The 26,134-nt window shown below is 30.7% G+C and overlaps 3 protein-coding genes across 4 annotated transcripts; all 3 read right to left on the minus strand.

Annotated features, from left to right (window-relative positions):
* Nucleotides 1-133: 133 nt before the first annotated feature.
* Nucleotides 134-8,143, minus strand: LOC106652462 (tyrosine 3-monooxygenase). Of its 2 annotated transcripts, XM_014371439.2 has the most exons (8): nt 7,696-8,143; nt 5,047-5,158; nt 4,477-4,596; nt 4,307-4,354; nt 3,054-3,504; nt 2,570-2,938; nt 1,755-2,046; nt 134-1,679 (listed from the first exon to the last, which is right to left on the minus strand). In XM_014371439.2, exons 1-8 carry the CDS (start codon nt 7,759-7,761, stop codon nt 1,443-1,445), a joined length of 1,695 nt encoding a protein of 564 aa, XP_014226925.1. In that variant the 5' UTR covers nt 7,762-8,143; the 3' UTR covers nt 134-1,442. The 2 variants fall into 2 exon arrangements, with proteins under 2 accessions (XP_014226925.1, XP_014226927.1); XM_014371441.2 differs by lacking the exons at nt 4,307-4,354; nt 4,477-4,596 and having other exon boundaries at nt 7,696-8,140.
* An 8,582-nt stretch (nt 8,144-16,725) lies between these two features.
* Nucleotides 16,726-21,602, minus strand: LOC106652580 (phosphoenolpyruvate carboxykinase [GTP]-like). The gene is made up of 8 exons (XM_014371609.2): nt 21,433-21,602; nt 20,900-21,341; nt 19,419-19,676; nt 19,035-19,219; nt 18,249-18,643; nt 17,684-18,031; nt 17,340-17,606; nt 16,726-17,275 (listed from the first exon to the last, which is right to left on the minus strand). The coding sequence occupies exons 2-8, from the start codon at nt 21,145-21,147 to the stop codon at nt 16,820-16,822; spliced, it is 2,157 nt and encodes a 718-aa protein (XP_014227095.1). The 5' UTR covers nt 21,148-21,341; nt 21,433-21,602; the 3' UTR covers nt 16,726-16,819.
* Nucleotides 21,603-22,428: 826 nt separating this feature from the next.
* On the minus strand, nt 22,429-25,541 carry LOC106652581. Its single transcript, XM_014371611.2, has 2 exons — nt 25,319-25,541; nt 22,429-24,043 (listed from the first exon to the last, which is right to left on the minus strand). The coding sequence occupies exons 1-2, from the start codon at nt 25,431-25,433 to the stop codon at nt 23,691-23,693; spliced, it is 468 nt and encodes a 155-aa protein (XP_014227097.1). The 5' UTR covers nt 25,434-25,541; the 3' UTR covers nt 22,429-23,690.
* Nucleotides 25,542-26,134: the final 593 nt, after the last annotated feature.

The raw sequence follows: 26,134 nt of genomic DNA on the forward strand, positions 1-26,134 counted from the left end.
AAAAATTATTTTTTTATAGCAAAATATTAAATCTCCACGAAATTTACTCTAGGGAATCTAAGAAAAATATTGCAGGTATCATGGGAAGTAAAATCGTTCAATAGATAAATTGCAAGAAAAGATAATACATAAATCCTGTTTCAACATTTAATCTATTATAAGTTTATTTATAATCGTCATCACAAACTTTTATCTTTGAAATAAAATTATTTAAATCGTTTGACAGATATACATTTTCATATAGTATTTATCAATTGAAATACATTAATACTTATAGTTCTAATACAAGTTTTTAAATACAGAAAGATAAGGTCATATTACGTAATTATATCATAAATATACGCAATACTTAAATATACAACGAATAGCAAATAAACGTGCAATTTACTCAGAGTATATACTTGAAACTTCAAGTAAGTGATCAAGAGAGCCAGTGTAAGAGAAAGTTTAAGGTTCTGAAAAAAGTGAAATTTTAGGCAGACGTAATTTGATAATGATTATAGTTTTAGAACGTTTATTTGAATCTCCGAGCATTTCTTATTTGTAAGCTAATAATACTTTCAAGTCACGCACGTTTTACCACCCATGCAAATTTTTTTTACAAGAGAAAATAGCTGAAAATGAAAAATAGAGTAACAGAGAGGTACTTTATACAAAGGACTTTATGCAAAAAAACAATATTAACATTAACGAAACGACCCGCTAAAAAAGCAGCATAACAGAACATATTAACCATTGTTTGATAAATTTTTTTCATTTATGTATGAGGCTATCATAAATTATTTTTGTTTGCATCGTAATATTTTTGCAATTATATATAACAATTGCGATATTGTCACAGATATATTATTCTGTACAATTTTATATGATATATATTTTTTAGATTACTTTGAAGTATTGTCTTGAATTCATGTATTGATTTTGTCACTGCTTTTTACGAATACATTATTCTACCTACATTAATAATAAACATTGTTTTGACAACAATGTTTATCAATAAATATCGATTTCATCTCAGAAATCATCTAATTTTACATATTGGCATTTTTAAATTGAATCATATTGTTCGACGTGATATACATAAACTTGAAATAACGATACTGTATATACCCTTTGGCTAACTGTTCTATCATAAGTATACTCGAGTGACAATTTTCTTCTCATTTTTTCGTATTTATTGAAAGAAAGCGGGATAAATATTGCCATTGCATATCTAGAGAGGAAATTTGCCTACGACGTTTTCAAAGGGCATGGCATAGTTGCTTCCTATACTTGAGCCATGGCAAACGCGCGCGTTTTCTACGATTGGCCGTATTACTGGAATACCGGTACTTGTGGTCCCCATCATTGGTTCGATAATCGTCGTAACGATATAATGCGTCATCGTTGTCATCGTTATCTGCGGTACCAGATGGACTCAAAGTCACCGGTACCGGGAATCCTTACGCGAACGACACCTTCATTTTATTGATGGCGTTTGTAAGGTGGGTCAACTCGATGTTGAGCTGAGACACGGCGCCCTCGAGTTTCTCTAGACTGTCCAGTACTTCGACCGATTGGGTGTGTGGATTGAACCTGACTTCGAATGGTCGCGACATCGTAGCTACCCATCGACGGAACTTTTCCTTCGCGTCTTCGAAACTATTAGCGACGTAATATATTGGCTGGTAATCTTGATCCTATAAATGACATTTTTATTGCAATTACACTTTTTGAAGATTGTCAATTAAAATATGTTTTTTTTTTGCACAAACCTGGTATGGCTGGACAGCAGTTACTGATGGTTCAAAGGGGCGATGTTCGCATTTATCGCTGAGAGCGTGTAAAAGCTCACCGTATGCGGAAAGTAGACCAGCGCCGTAAGCTCTAGTTTCTGTTCCTTCTTTGCATAAACCAAATTCTACTGTAAACCAATAGATGGTCGAGAGTTTTTCGATTTCTTCGTCGCTGGCGCCCAACGAAGCTAAACCAATTTCTTGAGAAAATTGAGCGAAGCTGGGATCGGCGAGCAACGGCATGTGCCCAAGAAGTTCATGAATAGCATCTCTGCAACAATAAAAAATAGAATATGAGCATAATTCTGTACAAAATATTACCCGCAGTTAGTTCCGTAGACGTATCGAAAAGGATCAAGAAACTATAGGTACATCTTGCAGACGAAATTGTCGCAGTTATAATTTCATTAAAATTTCAATCGAAAATTTTGCTAGTTATTTTGCATGCTACGTTCGTCGCTACGTGTAGCATATTCGCGAAATTTCATGGGCAACACTGCATCAAAGCGAGTTATTAAAGCCGCTACTGTATCGTTAAAAGCCAATTAGAGTTCCATTACAAGCTTAGAGAAGCGAACGGAAATTCTGTTACCGCTGTTTTCACTTTAAGCGCTCGAGTGTCACTTCGGCAAGTCTGTTCGCTTTAACTAAACGCTTTTAAAAGCTCGCAACTATCAGTGTTTCATTTAACGAAGTGCGAATAACAACAATGAATCCGAGTATCGCGCCAAATAATATCTCATAATTACAAAAAAGAAAGAAAATTGATAAAATTATTTTTTGAGTATACTTACGGTTCGGGCGTGTGATATGGGCTATTGATATGACGAATGTATTGTGTGCTTTGGAAAATTCTGAAAGCAAGACTCGAAAGGAAGTCTCGAGCGGTAAGTAATCCAGCAGCGGGGCGGAGGGTGAATCCGGTGTTCTTCTTCAAGAACAAGCTGACTTGTTCGAGCTGCGGTACGCAATGAGGCTCGAAAATTTTTTCCTCAATAAGTTTGTTGAACACACGCTGATATTCCTTGCAAGCGTGTTTCGGGACCAAATCTACCAATGTGTTGAATACACGCTTCCATGTCTCATTTTCTGTCTCGGTATATGGAATATGAGGAATAGGATCACCGTATTTGTAAGCGAAAGCAATTTCAGCTATTAATTTTCTGAAATGAAACGATTTTTAAAACATTAATTCGCGTGCATTAACAACGTAAAATATAATTTTTGCAATTTAAGAACAAATATGTTAATCGAAAAACAATCGACGAATCTGCTTACCTACGAGCTCGGTATTCCTTATCGGCAAATCCTGGATGGCTCATATCCAGATCGGGTTCATATTTGGTCATAAGGTGATTGCAATTATCCAAGTCGGAAGCATGTCGAGGAAACCACGGATCTTTGACAGTAACAGCTTTTGTATTGTCAGCAAGGAGAGTTATGCCTCCCAGAGATGTTCCTTGACGCAAGTTACGAATTAACGAGGCAAGATTCTGGCGAGTGATATTGATTTTCACCAAAACGTCGTACTGTCCTTCATTTTTGGACGATCGTGTTTCGACGTGAGCAACTTGACCCTTGAAACTTTCGATTGTCTTGAGAATGCGTGGGAGCATACTCATTCCATCTCGCATACGGAGAATCAATGCAGCAGTTTGGATCGATTGATCATCGGGATTTTCAGCAATCGTACGGGACAGGACAACTTCTTCTTCAGTCAAACCAAAGTCTAAAAATGTTTAAATAAAAATTAACAATGAATTCCAAAAATAACATAAAACTCCAAGTAGTTGTGATACTTAAAATTAAATTATACAGAATTTTTATACTTGAAAAGAAACTAAAAATATTATAAAGAATAATAGAAAAGATTTAAGAGCTTTATACTTTCAGACTTGAAAGAATTGTTCGTGCCGAGAAGATTGTCCACCTTGAATAACGCTCTATGGCAATTTCAAATCCATTTCCGCGCATCAAAGGTAATAAGGGTAATAGAGAAAAAAGAATGAGAAAGTGGACGGGAGAAAGATAAAGTGCCAACGCCACTTTCTATTGCGACGTGATCGCTTGAAAATATAGAAGCACAAGGCGTGAGTGCGAGAGCATTTATATACTGCATTTTAGAATGCTGCGCTCGTATCCCAGCTATTTTTTAGGATCTAAAATTATGGTAAATCATAACGTGCATCTGAGAATGTAGCTTTGAAATAGAAATGTTTGAAACAAAAAGATTCGTTGCGTCATCATTCTTTACATAGTTATACTGAGCTAATGTATTTCACGAAGAAAGAAATAATTAAATGATACATTCATTTAAGATAATTGATAAAGTGAGTTAAAGTAGCAAGTCTTACTCAAAGAAAATCATGAATAATACGCAATATTTGAGATCGAATCTTTTGAAAAAATACTAGAAATTTTAGAACAGGCATTTCAGTGCATTATATGATTGCATTATAAGTATCTAATAAATACTTTTTATGTGAAATAAAAAGTTTTTATTTCGCGACAATTAAACATCAAACACTCACCATCGTCTCTTTTTTCCTCGCCATCGGATGAAACTTCTGCTTTGGCTTCTAAAAATACAATATCAAAAAACGTTCATGCACGTGCAAATAAAAAACAGCCATAGTAAAATTAAAAAAAAATTCATGAAATGAATAGGGACACAGTCGTCTGCACTGTGACACCTGCGTACCTTGTTTTTGAGCAGCACAAGCCAATGTTTCTTCTTGCTGCTCTTCGTCGCTAGATGATGACGCTAATGAGTTATCAGACATTTTTTCTGGGTCTGGATTCAATTGATCTACAGGTGAATCTAATTGATGAATGAGAACCAAATAAACAAAATGTAAGTACGACGAGAAAAATAAATAAAACTAATCATAAAGAAAGTGATAATTCTTGGATCATTTTCATCCATTGTGTAGTGAGGAGTGTTTGATATAGAAATGAAAAACTTGAAATTGAACTTTTTTCCCCATAAATTGAACGACCATTTACAATTCAATAGTTTTTCAATAGTTTTTGACATTGAAAAAAGCGTTACGAAAATGGCATCTTTACAAAAAACTAATAATTTCAATTCTTATTTCATGCAATATTACATCAAAAAACATCGAAATAATTTATTAAAATACCAATAGAAAATTTTTGAACACATAACATTAACTTAGACTAACATTAAAAAAATGAAATTAATGAAATTTTAAAATTTTGAAAAACGGATAACACAAAGTACACAGTATGTATAATGATTTGTCCTTACCATTAGCTCTTTGGCGTGCTTCTTCTAGTACACTTTGTTTGGTTTGTTTTACAACAAGTGTCTCAAATCGAGCATCGTCAACTAGAGAACGACGTCTGGCTGGATATCCATTCTGAGAAACAAATGACAAATGAAACAATTTTAATTAGAAATGTAAAAATAAAAATTAAGAAGATTACAATGGATAAAACTTATAACTAATTTCTATCGATTTTGTATAAGCTCTCATTCTGGCTCGATAATTTCTAATTCCTTTACAAACTTGAGAACGCAGCTCGTCGAAAGAAAAGGAATAACTTTTTTCGATATCCGATTAAATGTGCACAATAGAGGTAACGCGATGTAGATAATTAAAGCCGTGTATAGTACTGTTAGATGAATCATTTCCTTGCGTTAATGTTTCTCCATTGAGGTAAAGTTCAAAGAACACAAAAGGAAACTCCCGTGAATTTGAAATCGGAATTACTGCGACGTACGTGTTGTTTGTGTGAGTATGCACGTATATCCTTCAAAAGGATATCTGTTGTTAAGAAGGCGCAAAAGATTCAATTTTTTCTCGGTCGGTATTTGTTTGTTTTTTTATTTATTTTCTGAATCAAATTTCCGTCTGACGTCACAACTCTTACAGCCTTGATTTAAAATGTGCAGACGCGTCATCGCGTCAAAGTAATAATTATATATCCGATCGCAATCACAATAACTGATTTCTTGAATATTAGAAATAATAATCGCGACCGAGTCTAGAAATATGCTCCAATTCCAAAAGCCTAGTCAAATTATTTACATTTAAGCATTGCTGTCGTTGCATTTAAGCGACGATAATAATAATCTTCAGGATCTCTCTTAATTGTGGGTAAATGAGCAGCAAATCTTTTGCGCTTGTTGATCTATTATTTGTTTACGAATCGGCCGCGACTCGATTCCTATACGATAGTTAAGTAAGAATGACGCGAAGATTACGATCATGGTTCATTAAGCAAAAAAATCTGTAATTAAACAGGCGTGCATGCGTATAATAACTGTTGCCTTCAATCGCAGCAAGTAAAAGCTCATCCGTACAGAAGAAAAATGGTTCGGATTATGCAAGCGCGTATAAGACCATTTGCTTTGTAATGTAGCATTGACACAATTATTCCGGTATGCAGGCTTATGTGGCGCTGCTTTTTGCTCATGTTTAAAGCAAGACGATTTATTCCTTTGACCGTAAACGAATAGATTTTTTCGCATAATGCACACACACTATGCACGAGATTACGTCTTCAAACATATTGATAGCATAATTAATACCAATCGCCGCGTGCATTGTAATCATCAGATGCCATATTGTTAAAGAACGAGTTTAACTAATTACTAAAACTATTAACGTTGTAAAAGATTAAGTCTAGATTTTTTATAATGTATTCCAAGATGCATATCTATTTTAATCGTGTAATGAGGTTTGAAAAAAGCCAGCCTATTAATGAATGACATAACATCATCGATGTGTAACAAGATTACTTATTAACAAAGCGGGGGCGAGCCTCCAAGCCCGAGCAAGGATCCCCAATGTGACGATCCATTGCTACTCTATGAGGAACAAGGCAACGCGCTCAAGGTAAACTATCGTCTATACATCTGTGCGCTATTCTAATGGTTTTCATATAGATTTCGCGCGCGCACGCATTTAGTCGCCAGGACTCACACGAGTAGTTTCTTCGGTATGCGGTAACTCCATAATTATGAATAGAACAAGGCCAATTTGATTTCATAATAAGAAATCGAAAAAAGTGAGAGATATCCGCGCTCGTGCGTTTTATGAAAAAGATATAGAGAAAAATTGCGTGACTATGTGTGTGCTACGCGTGCAGTTTGCGCCGGAACTAATTGCCTTGTAATTGCTGCTCAGTTACATGTTTCAACAATTTGCTTGTTTCGACCACATAATCCGAGTATATTAAGAATCCCTTAATTGTATTATATAGTCGGTGATCGAATAATTTAATTGTCGAGAAATGCAAATGCATAATTTCAATGAGTCATTTTTCTTTAAATCTGAAATAATTACTTTAGTTTCTCATTTAAATAGAATTTGGTTCAAAAATCATTCTTCAAATTTATTGTGTGACTCACTAAAAACAATGCCTAGAAATTTCGAATGTATCCCATAAGGAAAATAAAATTGAAAATTTTGCTAAATTATATTTAACACTTCAGCCCTATAACCATTCATCCACAACCGATTTAAACTTAGTTCGTATTATTTTGTATTTGTAGCAAGGGTTTAAAATTTAGTTCCTAATTATCTATCAATTTCGAATAATTATTATTATTCACGAAAAACAACGATCCTTAGTAATTTTGTACTTTTTAGCCGAAATTCGTGAGTCAAAAGATTACACATAAAATGAAATGTCAAAATTTTAGCCTTTATAAAGTTTTGAGCGGAATTGAGTTATCTGGTCCAAAGAAAGCGCTCTTAATGATCGGTAAGAATATTTTAAGTCTCGTAACGGAAGAGAGTTTATACATATTTTAAAATTCAAATAATTTCTTGTGAAATAAAAAATTCCGAAACCAAGTAAATTTACCGTTTAAAAAACTGAATTTAAAAAGTTAAACTTATTTAGTATGATAAAATTACAATCACTCGATATATCGAATAAAACTTACCTCGATACTGTATGATTTCTTGATGGCGAACATCTCGCGATTTTTTTGTGCAGCAGCTACAGCCATTTCGAATAATGAAATTTAACTATTTTTTCTCGAATGTATGAAACAAAAACTGTCAACTGACACTATAATTTCTCGAATTCAAATTCAGCGAATACTTTCACAAGGAAGAGCCTGCTTTTGTCAAAAATGAGCGACCGAAAGTTTTGCGTTTATTCTTGAGAATTGTCGAGATTAATTTTTGCAGCAGTGCAGTCGACGCTAATTGTGTGCACTTGTGATTAGTCGAAATGACAATATTAATACAATGTGGCCGAACGAATTTGCCGCGAATTCTTGAATATAATCAGGCTCCCCAGGCCAACTTCAACGAGCGAATGCGTCTCTGGGGCGGGTTAGCGGCGCGTTATAAACGCAACCTCCCTTCACTCGCACCGGGGTCAGGGGTGCCCCCACCTCGAGCAGTCATATTCATTAATTCACTCTGATTTTCCACGCGCGTGCTCACGTACGCCACGGCGTGCTTACACACTGTCTTACGCGCGCGCGCGCGCGGCCAGATACGAAAAAAGAGAGAAGAATGAATACACTTATGGCTTATAAAGCTGGTGTAGTGGTGGCAAGGCAGAAGCAGCAGCAGCGGCAGCGGCAGCAAGTTAGCTCCGATGCCATGCAAGGTATATACTCAGGTGTTTTGACTCAAAGCTTGCCTCGCGGTAATATCTCGGGAGGCACTTTTACCTTGTCGTTACATGCGAGGCAGTTTTATTTTTTTACAGCGCGCATGCAGAAGGGGCTCGCCGTTGACGTATGTAACGATACCTCTTTGTGTTAATAATTATTTGCTGAAAAATTTCTGTTTTTAATTATCGCGCGCCGAGCGCAGGTTCTCGGCTGCAGAGCGCATTGCATTTTTTTAATGATCAATAAGCTTTTTTATTGAAATGATAATAATAATAAAAAAAAAACAACTGATCTTGTTGATTTATCGCACCGATATTATATCCACATTACTCTGCCGTGGAGTTTTTATCTTTTCCGTCCACAATTAGCTCGATTCAACTTTTCATGACTCAAAGTCTAATAAATGAAATTTCGAAGTAATCAAAGCTTTCTGTATTCAAGATACCAAAAAAAAAGTTACTCCAGTCTCCAAATATTCAAATTCCAATTTTTTAACGAGTATCAAACTGAAATTTTTCACAAATATCAAAATTATTTTCCATTTTTTATTTTCATTTTAATGAACCATTAGTCTTTGTTGTATCAATTTTATTTTTAATCCTCGTTAAGTCCGTCCAAAATTAAATCAACTTTACAAGGAGTTCGAACAAAGTTATTTTTAATTTAATTTTTTTTTAAATTCAAAAATTAATAATACTTCTCGTCGTTTTCCTTAAAGACATTATTACATCTTATCAGATGAATAAAGGAAAAACATTGAAAAATGTGGGTACTGCAGTGAGTGCGTGCTATGTGCACGTGTGTGCGCGTGTACGCGTGTGTATTTTTTCAATTTATAAGTTAATGTAGGATTCAATAAATTGTTAATATATCGTCAAACACTTGCTCGGTTGTTGCAAGAATCTGTCACGGGTATCTGCATAATCAGTTATTAATGAGTCGAGCCCCCAACATTATCAAGTCAATAAATTTTTTTCCATTACGTTCAATTAAATCCACCTTTGTAAGCTAAGTGAACTCCCACATTTCTTTCAATTCAATTAACTTCAACTCGTACAATTACAATTTATTTTATCATATATTGTAACCGTTCTAATTTTAACGATTTTTTTTTAAATTTAACATCGATTCATGTTATCCTCGTGAGTAAATCAAAGTTACAAATTAACAATTATGAACAAATAATCATCTTATACGCAAGTAAAACGTGTTTAAAGGAAGAAACATTCAAAAGGTGAATATAAAAAATGAATGTGCGTAACTGCAATTGGGAAAAAACTACAAATCGTGCGTGGATTTTCCTACACGCTCGTGCGCATTTTACAGTTATACTTTACAAGTCTGCGTCATCGCTAACAGGTCTATACGGACATCGCCTACTGACGCAATTGTATAGAATATATTTAAAAAATCGTAGACGTATAAAACTTATAAATTATTATAAAGAATTCAATTCTTATCAGATGTCTTCGGATCTTTGGATTTTATATCATATGAATTGATTATATTGAGGTAATCACAGAATAACCCATTTTCTTAACGACTACATAAATTTATGAACAAAGTAACCCACAAGTTAATTTTGGCTACTTTTCCTTGTACAAGAATTCTTTTAAGGCGGTACTTGGTCTTTTTCCTCATAAGTTGTTTAGCAGTAAAAGTATTTTTTTATTAAAAATGATTGATAAATAGTTACATTTCCTTTATATAATAAGGGAAGATGATATAAAACGAGAATATAACATTTTCTTTTTTGCCTTTTCTCTATTATCTTGTTATGAAATATAAACATATCATATTATTACTGTAAGCTATAAGGTGGTTTTCAATGTAAAATAGCATCAAAACTCTGCACACACCGCATGGCGTAGCTAATCCTGATAAAAGTTATTCAAACGTATATTTAAAAGAGAACAATGACATTTTTTTAGCTGTGTATTCTTTAGCATTTTTAAAAAGTAAAATTTGTGATACCTAGAATGAAATTTGGCTTAATTTACATTTAATATGAGTTTTCTTTATTTACGTGTCAAAAGTACACAGCCCTAAAAGTAACACAATTTAAATAAAAGTTGCAGTAAAAAAGTGTGATAATTTCTTCAGGTCTATTACAAAACAATTCATAATAATTATTCAAGACATTTATTAATCAATAAATTCCATTCTACTCAAAAATCCTCAATACTAATTATATCCATCCGTGTATTTATAGTTAATATTCAATTTAGCACGTGTAAACATCTTAACAATGAAAAAACTTGTTTCGCAAATAATAGAATCGGAAATCAATTATATGCAGATCATAACGTGCTACTCAAAAAATCATGTTACGATCCAGTCAACAACACGATGACAAAGAGGCTCTTGTGTCAGTGATGTCTCGTGCCATTGTCCATTCCTGTCACTCTTGTCTCAACAGTACTTTGCTCCCGGTATTATTACGAATATGCACTCTCTAGTTCAAAGTCTATATTTCAAGAGGTAAAAACATAAGTTAAATTAGGCAAGATCAAATTTTAATACCATTTAAAAAAAATTAGTTTTGTATTGAGTTAGACGAACAGTGAGTAATACGAGGTATACATTTATAAAGTACAATACAATTTTTTCCGAACTAAATAACCACAATTAATGATCATAATGATCATAAATTTAAATATAAATAAAATAATATATGTGTATTTATGGGTCAGTGCCGATACGCTCGGGTGCCCCTGTCAATAAAAATATAATTTCTGATTTCTGAATTTTGATTATAATTTTTTTTATAATAAGTACCAAATCCTAATGTTAACAATTTTATTGGACAATATAAAAATAAAAAAAGGATGCTTGAAGTTCCGAGAAATGAATAAGACAGAAAAAGTATAATCAATCTTGTATTAACCTCTGAAGTAATTAACTTGATTAGTAATTTTATCATTGACAATCATACGGTGAAATTTTGAATCTGAAGAGGAAGATCCATGGAATATTTTATATGCATATTTGATTTTTATGGAATATTTACAGAGTATCATACGGACATCGGAAATTTTATATTGGGATATACCAGCCCATATAATATGCAAATTCGATTGAACAACAAAATTTTAGTCAAACGTGTACTTGAATGATCAATAAATTTAAATTTTAAATCTATGGGATAATAAGAACTGATTTATATTCAATGTTTCCAGATCTATTTAACAAATAATAAACAAATCAAGATTCAGATAATAACTCTTTACCGAATAATTAACAACGAAATTTCATTGTAAGTTAAACATTATGAATTTATGGTTTGATGCATGTATATTTATAATACAGTTTATTTATTTTATTCATAAAATATGTTATACATATCTTCACATATATATTTCAATATGCACTATACGATTGTATGTAAAATAATGTCCTTCGTTATTCCTATATCTCACAGTTTGTTGCAAGGTAAAAAAGAAACATTTTCTCAAGAAACATATTAAAAAAACGTATTATTATACAGACAGGAGCAAAAAACTTGATCAGCATTTGTTATTAAGAAGTGTGTGATGTCATAATGAACAGAATTGTCCTTGACTTTTATGAGTATTTGCGTAGTCGTACCAATCAACCGATGTATCACATTTTTATTTTTTTTTTCTCGTACATACTTTAAACTTATAAGAACGCGTGCATTTACTAAAAAATTTTTTACACTGTGGCATTTTCTAGTCATCTGCCAAGGTTGCAGTATTTACGCCTCAAAACTTATTATTAATGAACTTTCGCGAATTGCGTTTATATTTTTCGGAACAAAGAATTATGCAAGTCATATTTAGTAAAAAAACCCAGGATACTTTTTTTTTGATAATATTTGGAGTGCTGGTGTAAACCAACACATGTGCAACTATAAGAAAACACTAACAGCTTTTGTTTTACATTTTTATTTATAAAGATTAAACATATAAGTTAATCTATAAAAAATATAGAATTACAGCAGTACGCTTATAAAATTGCTTGCAATTTATGAAACAAAGAACTTCAATAGATACACGATTAAATATGACTAGGATATTATCCAGGATATTGTCTGTGTTTAACAAGTAAATAAAATTATGATATAAAAGAAACTACTGGTGCATTTTTTTCATTCAAATTGTTATTATCAAAAGTATAATTGTACTGAACTGTAATTGCATAATTATACTTGTTTTATTCAGCGTTTGTGGAAAAATCATTTATATGATTCAATGGTTGATTGAACTCAGGCACACTAAAATTGAATATCCTTGAATACAGTAACTGACAATGGCATACATAAAGAATTTCAGTGACCAAAAAAAAATGAATGATTATTTTCAAATTTTCTCAACGTTACATGTCTATAATTCATGACTCAGTTTTCAGATAATTCGACTAATTAATATAATTAAATAGTTATGGGAATGAATTCAAGTTAAGTATCATCTTATAATTTCATGGTATGTTACACATGCACAAATGTTCATTAATTATTTTTAAATAGAATGGATAAAAAAGAATCGAATGGGACTCTTTAAAATGCAAGAATGATGTTCAAAATGGCTTTTAATTTTTATCTTGATTTTTCACTTTTTATTCATTACTTGTGCTTCTTTAACGTTAAACTTGTGATTCAAGGTGGGGCAATAAAAATAAATTGTTTTAAGCCGAAAATTCGAGTAAAAAACGATGCATATGCATCATGAGACTTATCAATGTTATATTTCATATCAGTGATTCTTTTTTCTGAAAATAATAATCGTAAATTATAAATTTTTCAAAAAACGAAAAAATTGACAGTAAATCAAATCATTTAATAATATTAGTTTGATTGGTGCCAATCGGTTTCTTCACGAGGGTGTACCTAGCCAAATCAAATAATTGTAAAAGTTCCATAGGTGAGAGACTTAAGTTGAACTTGATGCATGAATAAATGATAAGTCAATACAGAAATACGCATGTTAAGCGTGAGTAATAATGTTTCACGCGTGATATAACGTAGCACGCGATTCTCGAGTGCCAGCTGACCTTGCCGAACACCAAGAAACAAAATGATTTCCAATTATATAGATCATTTAAAACACGATACTCGGTCAATAAATTTAATTAGCTACTGCAATTTTTATACTTCTGGAATGAATTATAAATTTCTTGCACTCGTTCAGCTGAGATGATTAAGATGGTCCAAGAAATATCTACTCGTCTAACGTCTATGTTTATTTTATTACTTTCTAGAATTTATTTAAAAACTTCATTCTTGTAATTCTAAGAAAGAATAAACAATTTTTAATATTAAAAATGCTGTGTAAATTATAATTAGTCCACAAATAATATCTTCTACATTAGGCATTTTTAATTTACTTTGAATACAAAAGTATACATTCTATCGCAGGTTCAAATTGAACAATAAATTAATATTAATTGAACAATGAAAATAAATTTTACGGGATTACAAATAGTTTATCAAAATGATTTACTTTTGTGAAAACAAGATGCAGAAAATGCTATTATAAAGTATAATCATCACAATCATTTTTTTCAGGTATATAATACCTTTGCTACTATATGGATTAAAAAATGAAATCTATTGAGATGATTCAGGTGAAATTAGGGTAAATGTGTGACATTAATTATTTACCTCAAAAGTTATAGATGTAGTGAGAATTAGACATACAGATAAAATCTAGTTTACCTTTGTTTTTTTGTATGATCATCGTGCATAAAAAAATGTTAAGTAAGATATTATTAATAAAATATCTAATTTCCAGTTATTTTTCAGTCACTTAAAATAGTAACTCAGCTTGTTGTTGATGCTATAGAAATGCATCAGCTAATACAAGCTGTAATCAATTTTTTTGAACAACTATCAACAAATTATTATTATTTTTTTACTTAATTAAAATAAATTATAATATAATAAAATTATATTTTTATTTGAAATTATTAAAATAAGTAAAACTTTTATTCAGTGAATCAAATAAAATGATACGTAATTATCAGGAACAAAGCTTATTCAAACTATAACTAGAATTTGCGCGAAAATACTATCTTTCACAAAAATTTTTAAACATTAAAACTTTATGTTGTAAAATTTCAACTAAACGAATCCAGTAGCTTGAAAAACACAAAGAATCGATCGGAAAAATTTTTACACGTGTTCTTCAGCCTGGTATAAGTATTTACCCAGCTGCAACAGAAAAAACTCCGTCATTTCATTTGTTTTCAAATTGTTACAAATTTTTACATAACATAATTTTTTGGAAAAATTATTTATATCAGAGTATAATTCGAACCATGAAAACGATTAAATCAAGTTTTACGAGTGAAAGCTTTTGTCAGAGATAAGGTAACTAACTTATGTGCGTTATCTAATGGAATAAAAATTGCGCGTTTGGATCAAATGTTGAATTCATTATGCAATTCAATAATAATTCTAAAACATCAAAATCAAATGCATAAAGAAATTATAAATTAAATTATTTATTTATTATAAATGGTTTTTTTTCATATAATTTTGAATGGTGATTATCGTTTCTAGCATAATGGTAATTAAAGCAATATCATATATAATTTACCATTTTTCCACTATAAGTATAATAAGTATGATTGATCCTCCATAAATGTATGTGATTAATTGTCCAGAGGTAAAAAACTGCACTAGTTTTTTGACAACTGTCAATACATTATCAATTCACTTAGATCATACAAACTCAAATCAAAAAAATTTAATTTATTAAGGAAATGGAATCGAAAAAAATCGTAGGGTAATTCAATTTAGTTGAAGTATATTCAACGATAATCTGATAAGTCTGATAGAACAGAAATACGAGAAAATAAGAACTGCTGTAATCATAAAAATATAATCGGATTTGTATGAAAGAATGCTAAAAAGTCGAATTAATTCTCATGAACACATTTTTTAATTATAAATGATTGATACAATTATATAGCTATTAATATTTAACGACTTCTAAAAAATTAGCTTTTAAAAATAATTTATGAGAAAATCCTGTCGAAGCTGTTTAAAACGTATCTTTTAGTATATGGATAATATAGGTATAATCCAGTAAAAATACTGCTTGTCTGTATTACGTTACAGTTTGTTGAATAATGAAAAATCATATTGTAACTTTGAACTTAATTGAACACGAAGTGTGACAAAATAAATTTTTTATATTATTCAATTATTCTTAGACAGATTTTTTCAATAAAAAATTCCACATTTTTAGTCAATCATCAAATAGATATTAATTCAACCAAGACAACACTACATGCTTATTTATTATAAGGCCAATGCCAGAGCAATATAATTCTCAAGTATGTTTACGGGATGTTTATTATTTATCTGTAGAGAAATTTTGAAATTTAAGGTAGACTTTTCCCAATACCTTTTTAATTTTTTGTCATGGATTTTTTATTTATTATCCTCTATGAACTGAATAAAATTTTACATAAAATTGAAAAAATTTTCTTTCGATTGTTATTATATCATTTTTACAAATCGTGATTGTGTTTTTAAAAAATTTCGTGAAAGAATTTCCGTGTACTTTTTTAATAGTTTTCACTCCTACATTGGGTAAGTTATTCTCTTCACTCAAACGAAAAATATAAATTATAATTTTTAACATTGTGGTTTCATATTTATATTTAACTCGGCTCAGAATCAAATTAACAGAATTTTTTACATAAAAAGGATCTTTCTGTGCAAGTTTGAGAAACTTGAAAAGTTTTAGAGATATCCAAAATTTTCTACAATTTTTACAGTTTATTATTTGAAATCATAAAATTCATAATGATTAAATGTATAAATTACGCTACCACCCTAAACCTAAGTTATATGATTTCATTAATATATTACTAAAAAAGGATTATTAATAATAAAGAGCAATCTTTGGCTTTTATACCTTTTATTACCCGTCGTTGTACCAGTTACCAACAGCAAAAAATCATTTTACTTCTTCAGTCGATATAGAAGATGACTATGGTACCATCTCTCAACAGTGTTAAAACGAAAATTTATATATTGATTAAAAATTGTTAAAATGATTCAAGAGTATTAATAATGTAATATTTAAAATAACTTTTGACTGCCCAACCCTCTTTTGAAACTGAACATGTAACTAATGCATAAGTATTAATGTGCGTATTTATAATGCAAGTATTTATAATGGCTACTCTTTGAACATCAGTGTCAACTGATTCACACTTTGAATTATATTTACCTCATAAATAAGAAAAATGATGTAGGTCATCATTATAGAAAATGAGGTTGCAGAGCTTAGTAATTAATTAAAATCATTATTAATTGTTTTTACTTGTACCTGTGCAATTATTTAAATAATATTTTTATTCGAAAAATAAGTTTGTGATATTTTATTTATTATATAAAAATACAATATAAAACTTCTATTCAACAAATACAAAATTCTTGAATCAACTTAAAGATTGCTCCTCAGAGTTTAGAAACATTTTTCTCTAATTTTTCGAGTTCTCGTACAATGTCTGCGGGTAGATCTTCTCCAACCTGATCATTCAAATATTGCTTTAGTTCTTTTACTTCTTTTTGCCAAAAGTCTTTCGGTAAACTAAAGAGTTCTTTCAAATCAATTTCATTATTTATTCCCTTGAGATTGAGGGAGTCGAGTTTTGGAATGTATCCGATTGGTGAATCGGTTGCAATGTCCTCTCCATCAATGCGACGTAAAATCCAATCTAAGACTCGTGAGTTTTCGCCAAAACCAGGCCACAAGAAACCATTTGGACCTTTTCGGAACCAATTAACGTGGAAAATTTCTGGGAGTCGAGCATTTTGTACCTTTGACATGCTTAACCAATGCTCCAAATAATGACCGAAGTTATAACCGAAGAATGGTCGCATAGCAAATGGATCGTTCATTACTACTTTTCCCTAAATATAAAAAGTCGAATTAGTAATTTATCAAATGGAGGCAAAGGGCATTCAAAACTCTTACTTTATGTTCAGCAGCTGCAGTGGCTTCAGATCTCATAGTGGCACCAATAAATACACCATGACGCCAATCCCGTGCTTGATACACAAGCGGTACTCCTTCTGGTCTGCGACCTCCAAATAATATAGCATCAATTACAACTCCTTTGGGATCTTCCCAAGCTGGATCAATAATGGGACATTGATGAGCTGGACTGCAAAAACGTGAATTGGGATGTGCAGCAGGTGTTTTAGAACCACGGACCCATGGTTTTCCATGCCAGTCCGTTATCTAATCAACATTAAAAACAGTGAGCGTAAAAATATGGTGTATAGTTATACATTTTTTAATAATGAAGAATTATTTACTTGAACATCTTGGGATATTTCTTTTTCCATGCCCTCCCAAAATACTCCTCCATCATCAGTCTTTGCTACATTCGTAAACATTGTATTTTTAAAAATTGTAGCCATGGCATTTGGATTTGTAGCGCTACTCGTTCCAGGTGCTACGCCGAAAAAGCCATTTTCCGGATTTATGGCACGCAATCGACCCTGCTCATCGAAACGCATCCAGGCTATATCGTCACCAACACATTCGACTTTGTAGCCTGGTAAGGTTGGTTGCATCATTGCGAGATTAGTTTTCCCACAGGCACTTGGAAAGGCGGCAGCAATATAACGTTTTTTACCACTGGGATTCGTAACTCCAAGAATCTGTAGAACACAAACATACGTTAAGAAAAGTTCTCTTATATAATAAAAATTATATCTGCGATTATTAGCAAATACTGCGTCATAGAATTTAAAGAGCTGAGTGAATGTTATTTGAATGTGTGCGATAATACATTTTATGAAAACTATGTTGCTTGTTGAACATTTTGTCACGATGAACGATTTATAAACTAAAGCGACGTATTATATCAAAACTCACCAGCATGTGTTCTGCAAGCCATCCTTCTTTTCTTGCGATAGTTGAACCAATTCTCAAAGCAAAACATTTCTTTCCTAATAATGAGTTTCCACCGTAGCCGCTACCATAAGAAACAATTTCATTTTTAGCAGGTCTGTGAAGAATAATCGTACGATCAGGATCGCATGGCCAAGTCTCATAAATTTTGGCGTTAGAATTGGCTTTTTGTACTCCAACTGAATGTAAACATTTTACGAAATCTTGATTACCTAAGACTTTAAGCACATTTTCACCCATTCTCGTCATTATGCGCATCGAGCTAACTACATAAGCTGAATCAGTGATTTCAATCCCAATTTTAGATAGTGGAGACCCAACTGGTCCCATGCTGAATGGGATGACGTACATTGTTCTACCTGCATGAATATAAATATATGAGTCCATAATAATTTAACATAAAATACAGATAATTTGAAATATTAATTATTGTTTTGACGAAATGTGTTTATATAACCAGAAGTCCCGATTCAAAAATCTGATTTGTAGCTCAATATTTAACTTGGATTTGTTCATCAAAAGAACCAAATTAAGCAAAAAAATATAATAATTAAAAAAATTTTACGTAATCAGCTACGTCTTATCATATCATTGTATGCTTTATACTTTTTGAGTGACAACTAAAAATTATTCCAGTAGACAAAACACTCGAAATGAAAGGATTATCTCCATTATAGTTTGAACTGTTGCTTGCAACACATTTTTGTGGATGAGTGTTAAATTAAAATATGGTATGCGAACTCATAATACCTTTCATGCAATTTGGAAAACGTTCTGAAATAGCTATCTCCATATCATTTGGGGAGATCCAATTGCCCAAAGTGGATTTCACATCATCACGGATTTTTGGTATGGTATCATTTTTATTCTCAGTACTGATAAATGTTTTACTTTCGACTCGAGCGACATCAGCAGGATTCGTTCGAGCTAACCAGCTGGAATAAATTTCATATTAGATAGGAAAAACTTTTATGGGAAAGACAATGCTTATATCATAATGAGCATTTCCAAATCCATTTTTTTTTTGAATTTCAGAAAATACGAAATAATTTTAGTACTCAGTACTCTCTTAAATTCTCTTTTACGAACAATTTTTTTTCTATTCTTAAAATGGCATGAAAATATTAAACGTACCAGTCATCATATTTTTTGAGTGGTTCAATAGTGCCTTTACTTTGCATTAGCTTTAATAATTTTTCATTTTCCACCGCACTACCATCGCAAATATAAATACTATCAGGTCGACATAGTCGTACGGCTTCTTCAATAAAATCGCGTACTTTTGGAGCCAAAGGAATACTGATATTGCTTACAACAGGCTTTCCAGCGATATTATCGTGACTTTTAAATTCGACATCTTTGACTGTTTGCGTCGATAATAATCGTGATCCTCTGTAATAAAAAATGTCTCATTAAGTTTTACAATTCATTTAATGAATTTTATTAAAAAGTTTTATGAAAAGTAACTAAAATAATTATTAACCATTATCATTAAATTTTAAAAACCTTTTTTCAAAAAGTGCGATTTAATATCGATATAAATGCTCAAATTTTTTCAAGTCAATTCTATCTATGTATGTAACAAATAGGTCATAGTCATTTTAATTTTTGTTCAATCGTTGGCTTAAATTCTAAATAAGCTAAATAAAAAAATTAACATAAATACAATTCCAACATTTACAGTGATACTTTGCTTTTGAGCACTTTATATGTGAATTATTTAGATTACATTAAAAAAAAGTACTCATAATATTTGTTCGAGTCTTATGATGCCCTCACGTCACGTCTGGGTTAGCAACAGCTGCATTTGTCTGCTATTGATAAATTTCTACCACACATGGTTTTCTGACTGCACATGATAACAGCTTCTCAGTACGTTAATAAAGTTATTGATAAACAATTTTTTCAATCTGAGTTCAGACTTGGTAAAAATATACAAATTCATTATGTTGAAAACAAAAATTTATGGAAAAAACATTGCTTTCTTATTCAAGTATTTGCAATTAAAAATTTCCTGTCGCAATAATAATTACCTATGAATTTAACAAAAGTTGTATAGTAATTATTTAAAATTCGACACAAAATATCATATAAAACTAGCGCTTTACCCTCACTGGCTGACACTCGTTTCATATTTTAAACTTTTTTGAGAAATTTATGATTTCGATTTTTAAAAAAGTACTGTAATAGTACAGTTGTAGTAAAAATTATATTTATTAAAATAATATTATAGTGAAAATTATTGTAATAAAAAAGTATTGTAATAGTGCTATTATATTAACAAAAGCCGTTGAAAAAATTAGTAAAAAAAAACACTATTTTTTTGTTTAAAATAATCTCGTACTAAATAATTATCCTTATAAATATAATTATATTATAAAAGATGAATATTATAATTAAAAATTGTGTTTATAAAATGTTCTGTCCATTGTCATCCTCTTTTTTTCGTACTTTAATAATCAAATAATTCAATATAACAAAATCGGTGAAATTAAAAGCTTGGGTGTTAAAAGTAGAAAATGTCTAAAACATTGCACCAAAATGTTTGTCTAGACCCTAGTGAAATATAACTAGGCAATTTAAAAAATAGTTAAGTAGAATAAATAATTTCTTACGGCTTGTAATATGACTCTGCAATAATGGACACGTTGTTGATTTTGCTCAAGACCATTGGTTTTGTACAGGTTGTCTCGGAAAAATGTCTCTCAAACATTTTGTAACTATTTTGGAGCTTAAAGCTTTTGATGTTTCGACTACTGGTAGTCAGAGTTCGTATCAACTGGTTGCACCGGCCTCTTGACAAACTTGAACAACTTATAGATGATCTGAGGAGGCTCGGCTCTATCCATTTTATAGCTAACATGATTATAATTTAAGAGGAATTTATATATTCTAGAGTGGTAACGATTTGATCAAAATGACTCAGCAGCTTCAAATACAAAGACTCGTAGGACGTGTCATTAAAAATTTGGCTGTCTAGATTTGTTATTCTCGAGACGACTGATAGCCTGCTGTGATGATAACACTTTTCTTTTTCCAGTTTTTTACGTCACCAATCTATAGTTTTGTTGTTCAATAATAATCAATCAAAATTTAACGTTAACGTATTATAAAGGTTTTTAAAATGAATAACATTGGCACTGCTTACCACTAGTTTAATCACTGTCGTCAACTGCTTCTTTTTATGAATTTTAATATTCAATAATCACATCTGTCTCTGTGTGAGGTATATATTTTTTTTCTTCTTACTCAATTATCAAAAAAATTGAGTACTTCATTTTGTGGCACAGCAATAGCTATCACTCGGAAGCGTTTGAGACGAACGATCCGGTACACTAACTTATTTACGCTTACAGCGTCGGTTCTCCCCTGCGGCGTTGTCGATGATCTAAAAGACAATATTAAATACATTCTGTACGTAAACAGTTAATTCCAGATATATTTTGTAACACAACTGCAGCGTTGCCAGTGATAATTTTTGAGGCACATATGACAGATTATTCATTTGTCATTATTTTACTCAATTATTCTTTAAAATTAATAGTAATAAATAAATTTTAGACGTTGAAAATACCACAATTTATCACTTTCAAAACTTTAGTAAATAACAGTTCTGCAGGATTTTCTGAACTCGTTTATTGTTTGAATAAATTGCAATTATTTTAAAAAAGATCATGAAATGAAATTTTATTTTTATCTCTATTTCTAAATGATATCACATAATCGTATACACAGTGATAAAAGCTTTAGAATAATTTTTTTTAATTTGATAAGAATTAATTTAAGATTTATTGTTTTCAAATAATTAAATGCACTGAAAAAAAAATTAAAATTGTACTACTAAATTTAAGAAATTTAAAATAATTAATTAAAATATTGTGTTGAAATAAAAATATTTCAATAACTGATTTTTCGATTTTTAAAATTACAGTAGAAGATTAACGATTATTTGAAAAAGTCAAAGATGCCGTGAAAAATCGGAAAAAACAAAGGATTACAGAGAACACTTTATGAATTTATTTATTATAAATTAAATGAAGTTTTCTAAGAAAAAATTCCATGTATGGTCGTAACTCTTTAATCCACTTGATACATCGATAAAAATATCATTCAAGTGGACAAAATTTATCGGAGGCTCGTTCGAAATTAATTTTGTTCCGCTAATGAGTCAGAAGTCTTTATCCATCAATTTTATTTGTAGAGCGCTGAAAAAATATCTCAAATACTTTTGGTTTTTGGTGTATGTAAACAAATTAAATGAAATCTTTTCAATTGTCATAAAAATTACAGTTACAGCAAAGACCGAAAATGAAAATTATTTTCTTCATTAATGAGTGGCTAGTTTTTCGAAAAGTTGAAGTTGATCTACATATTATAAAAATCTTATTTATTTCATAACAATATTTGCCGATGTATACATTGAAACATCACCGGTTAACAAGATTAAAAATATCTTTTATTAACTTTTTTGAATGACGAAATCTTTTGGAAAATGGTGTATATCTTAAGTTCAATACGTAAGTCGATGTTACAAACTATAATCTGCTATTCATTGTAATCTAAACAGTTGAAAGACACATCGATTTTTTTTCATATTCCGGATAAGTCAAAGTGGATTAATCGAAAATAGTACAAATGCATATTTTTTCCTATACAATTCACACTTTTATTAAAATTATTTCTTAAGTGTCTTTACATTATGACGTATAATCTATGGCCAATATATAAACTTTATTATATTAATTAATGGTTATTTTATGTGAAGTGCATGATTCCGTGAGAGGTATAAAAAATGCATGTATTAATTGATTGTTTCATTTTAAATAATTATAACTTAACCTAAAACTTTACTTTCCAAATCTTTACTTTACTTTTTCACGTTTTTAGCCATCGTATTTGATAGGTGGAATAATAAAAATTCACAAGTTAAGTCTTTTGTAATCCAGCAAAATAGTCATGTCAACTATTTTATAACGAAATTTGCATTACAAATTTAGTTTAATTTTTTTAATTTTGACATATTATTACAACAATTTTATTTTCAACAAAATAATTTTTTACTAATTTTTTTTTAATTTTGGCGAAAAATAACTTCAAAAATTTCACTGATGTAAACACTCCCGACATAAATTGCAGCTCTGTAAATTTCCAGAGTTATTTACGAGAAGAAGATCGTTTAATACTTTCTTTTTGACGTGCTATTACTGGGCTCGTAAGTAAAAAAAATGTTACATTAAACTCTTGAAATTCAGAAACATTAATTTACGCGCTCGTTTTACTTGTTCTGGAAGAAATGCAATTTCAGATTAAATTTCACTGGACTAAAATGGAAAGGCGTATCGGAGATTTTATCGATGCATTATATAATACAATTTTAAAAATCGACGAAACAAAGTATCAATTTCCTTATGCTCTTGGATTCTCTTGAATCGCCTTGGCAGTTTTGAGAAGCACGTCGTCTTCGCCACCGGCAACTGGTACAGTTGAAATTTCAGGGTATTCGAGTTTTGCATCTTTTTCACATTCGAACACGGGACAGCAATCCGGGAAAGATGCGGTTCTGTTCGTTTTCTCACTGAGCTTGCATTTTGGATTGGCTTTTGGCAATGGACCGCAATCTTCCACTAATTCAAACAGCCGGCCGCTATTATCATCAGCTGACACACAAGTTGATCTGCCACAGAATGGAGTCAAATCCCAACTTTGTTTTGGCTCAAAAGTTGCGCATTTGGTCGATGCAAAACACATTCCAGGAAAATCTAGAAATTTTTAAGGATGCATGCGTATATAAAATCACGTATAAAATCAATTAATCGTGAAAATTTGTATTATAAATATTTATTGAACCAGAGTTAAACGCATGGTAAAAATTTTTCCGCAGAAAAGGTTTGAAAATATTCAAAATTTATAAACAAATTTTTTTCAAATCCCCAATTTTGAAAACAAATGTGAAAAATTGTTCAACGCAGTGCACCAAACTTTACTTAGTTTTTGAGAACTGAATTAGGTAATGAAAATAAATCATGTAATTCATTCATCATGCATTGCTGTAATGTTTATGAAGTGTAACGAGATCAGAATAAAAAACAATCGATTGTATTGTTCAATGAATCTTTAAAGAGACACAACGTCATGATGTTGCATAATTTTATTAAGTATGCCAGAAAAAATTACACAGTTCTCTACCTTCTGCGTACCTTTTCTACCTCTCAAGTAGGCCGAGGTAAAAAGTTGCGTGCGAACAAAATAATACCATACCAACCTCTTGACTCATCGAAGCGTAATGAAGTTGTAGTTTGGATGCTTCTAAACGAAGCATCTAACTGATTGATATGAAGTTATTATTTTATGTAACAATATAACAATTCAAATTACTCTTAGATGGTCATTTCAATTAAACATTTTCGTGACAATAACGATGTATCAAATAGATTGATAATTTCCAAGTGAATGAAATACAATTTTTTGAAATTTAACTTAAATTAGTTTAAATTTTGAAGAAATTTAAATTAAATAAATTGATACACCCGTAAATATAAAAAATCGAACAAAACAGTACAGCAATTTTTGTATTCTCAAATCTAAGATTCATATATATCATATATAATATTAATGTAAAAATTTTAATTTGAAAAAATTTAGGTGACAAACTAACACCTAAGAGGTAATACTTGTTACTGGTAACTAAACATTTCCGAAATTAAGTAACAAGAGGACCTAACTTAAGTGGTTCAATACCAACTTTCGCTTTTAGAAAAAACAAAGCAGAAAAAACTCTTTACTGCTTAAAAATTGTGATAATTTATTATAACAAAAATGATAATACTATAAAAATAATATCAACGGTGAAAATAAAAATGAAAAAAATGAAAAAAAGAAAATTAAAATATAATGAAAGTAAAATTATATTTGAATAATAATATTGAGCAATAATAAATTGAGTATGCATCATACTCAAGTTATTATTAATAAATTCAAATTTTATTCAAAATCTTTTCAAGATTTATTTTTAAATTACAATAACATTTACACACCTCTTAATACATCAGCCGGTATCAGTCTACGATATGTCTTAGAAGCTCCATCCTCTTGTGAGTTAACATATACGATGGCAAGAGCAAAAATTATTGTTAAACTGCAGAACTTCATTTTGTTTAAACGCAACTGAAACCCGCTTCAGAACGTATCGAAGAGTCGATATTGGAAGGAGTGATTGAGACTAAGGCCCGTTGACGCTATTTATATCTTGAAGAAGTAGGGAACCCCACTCGTGACAATCGTTCGCACATCCTTTTAACAGCTCGCTCTCACCCATATATTTTCTCAAATATGCGTCATAGTTTCTTTGTTTTTGTGTAATCGTTAGTTGTGATCAGCATGCATAGAGTTATATATTTATGATAATTGGAGTCATTAACAAATTATGCAACCTGTATGGCTGTTTCGAAAAAATAACATGTATAAATTGAAAAATACAAGTTTTCAATTGGTTGTCCTTTATACAGTTTATTTAAAACTATGTTTTAATGATTGATTTAATCAATTTGAATATATTCTGAAAATATCTCGATACGCGTTTAAAATACAAAGAATAAAATAATGTACTGCATAATTGAAGAGTTTTTAATTATTGATTTTTATAACAAATTAATAAATTTAAAAGTCTAAAAGGAAATGCATTCAATTCATAAACTTTGAAAAAATTGTGAAATTTTACGAAAACTGTTTGGTTATTTGATTTATTTAATCAATTCAACTTTTTTATTACGATACTCATATGAATGTACTTTCAACTTTCACTTTTTTTCATTCGTTGCACCGATATTTTAATGCAATCAAGTTTTTGGAGT

The sequence above is a fragment of the Trichogramma pretiosum genome, unplaced genomic scaffold (genome assembly GCF_000599845.2).
Source record: "Trichogramma pretiosum strain Unisexual culture from Peru unplaced genomic scaffold, Tpre_2.0 scaffold32, whole genome shotgun sequence".
In the NCBI taxonomy this organism is placed as follows: Eukaryota; Metazoa; Arthropoda; class Insecta; order Hymenoptera; family Trichogrammatidae; genus Trichogramma; species Trichogramma pretiosum.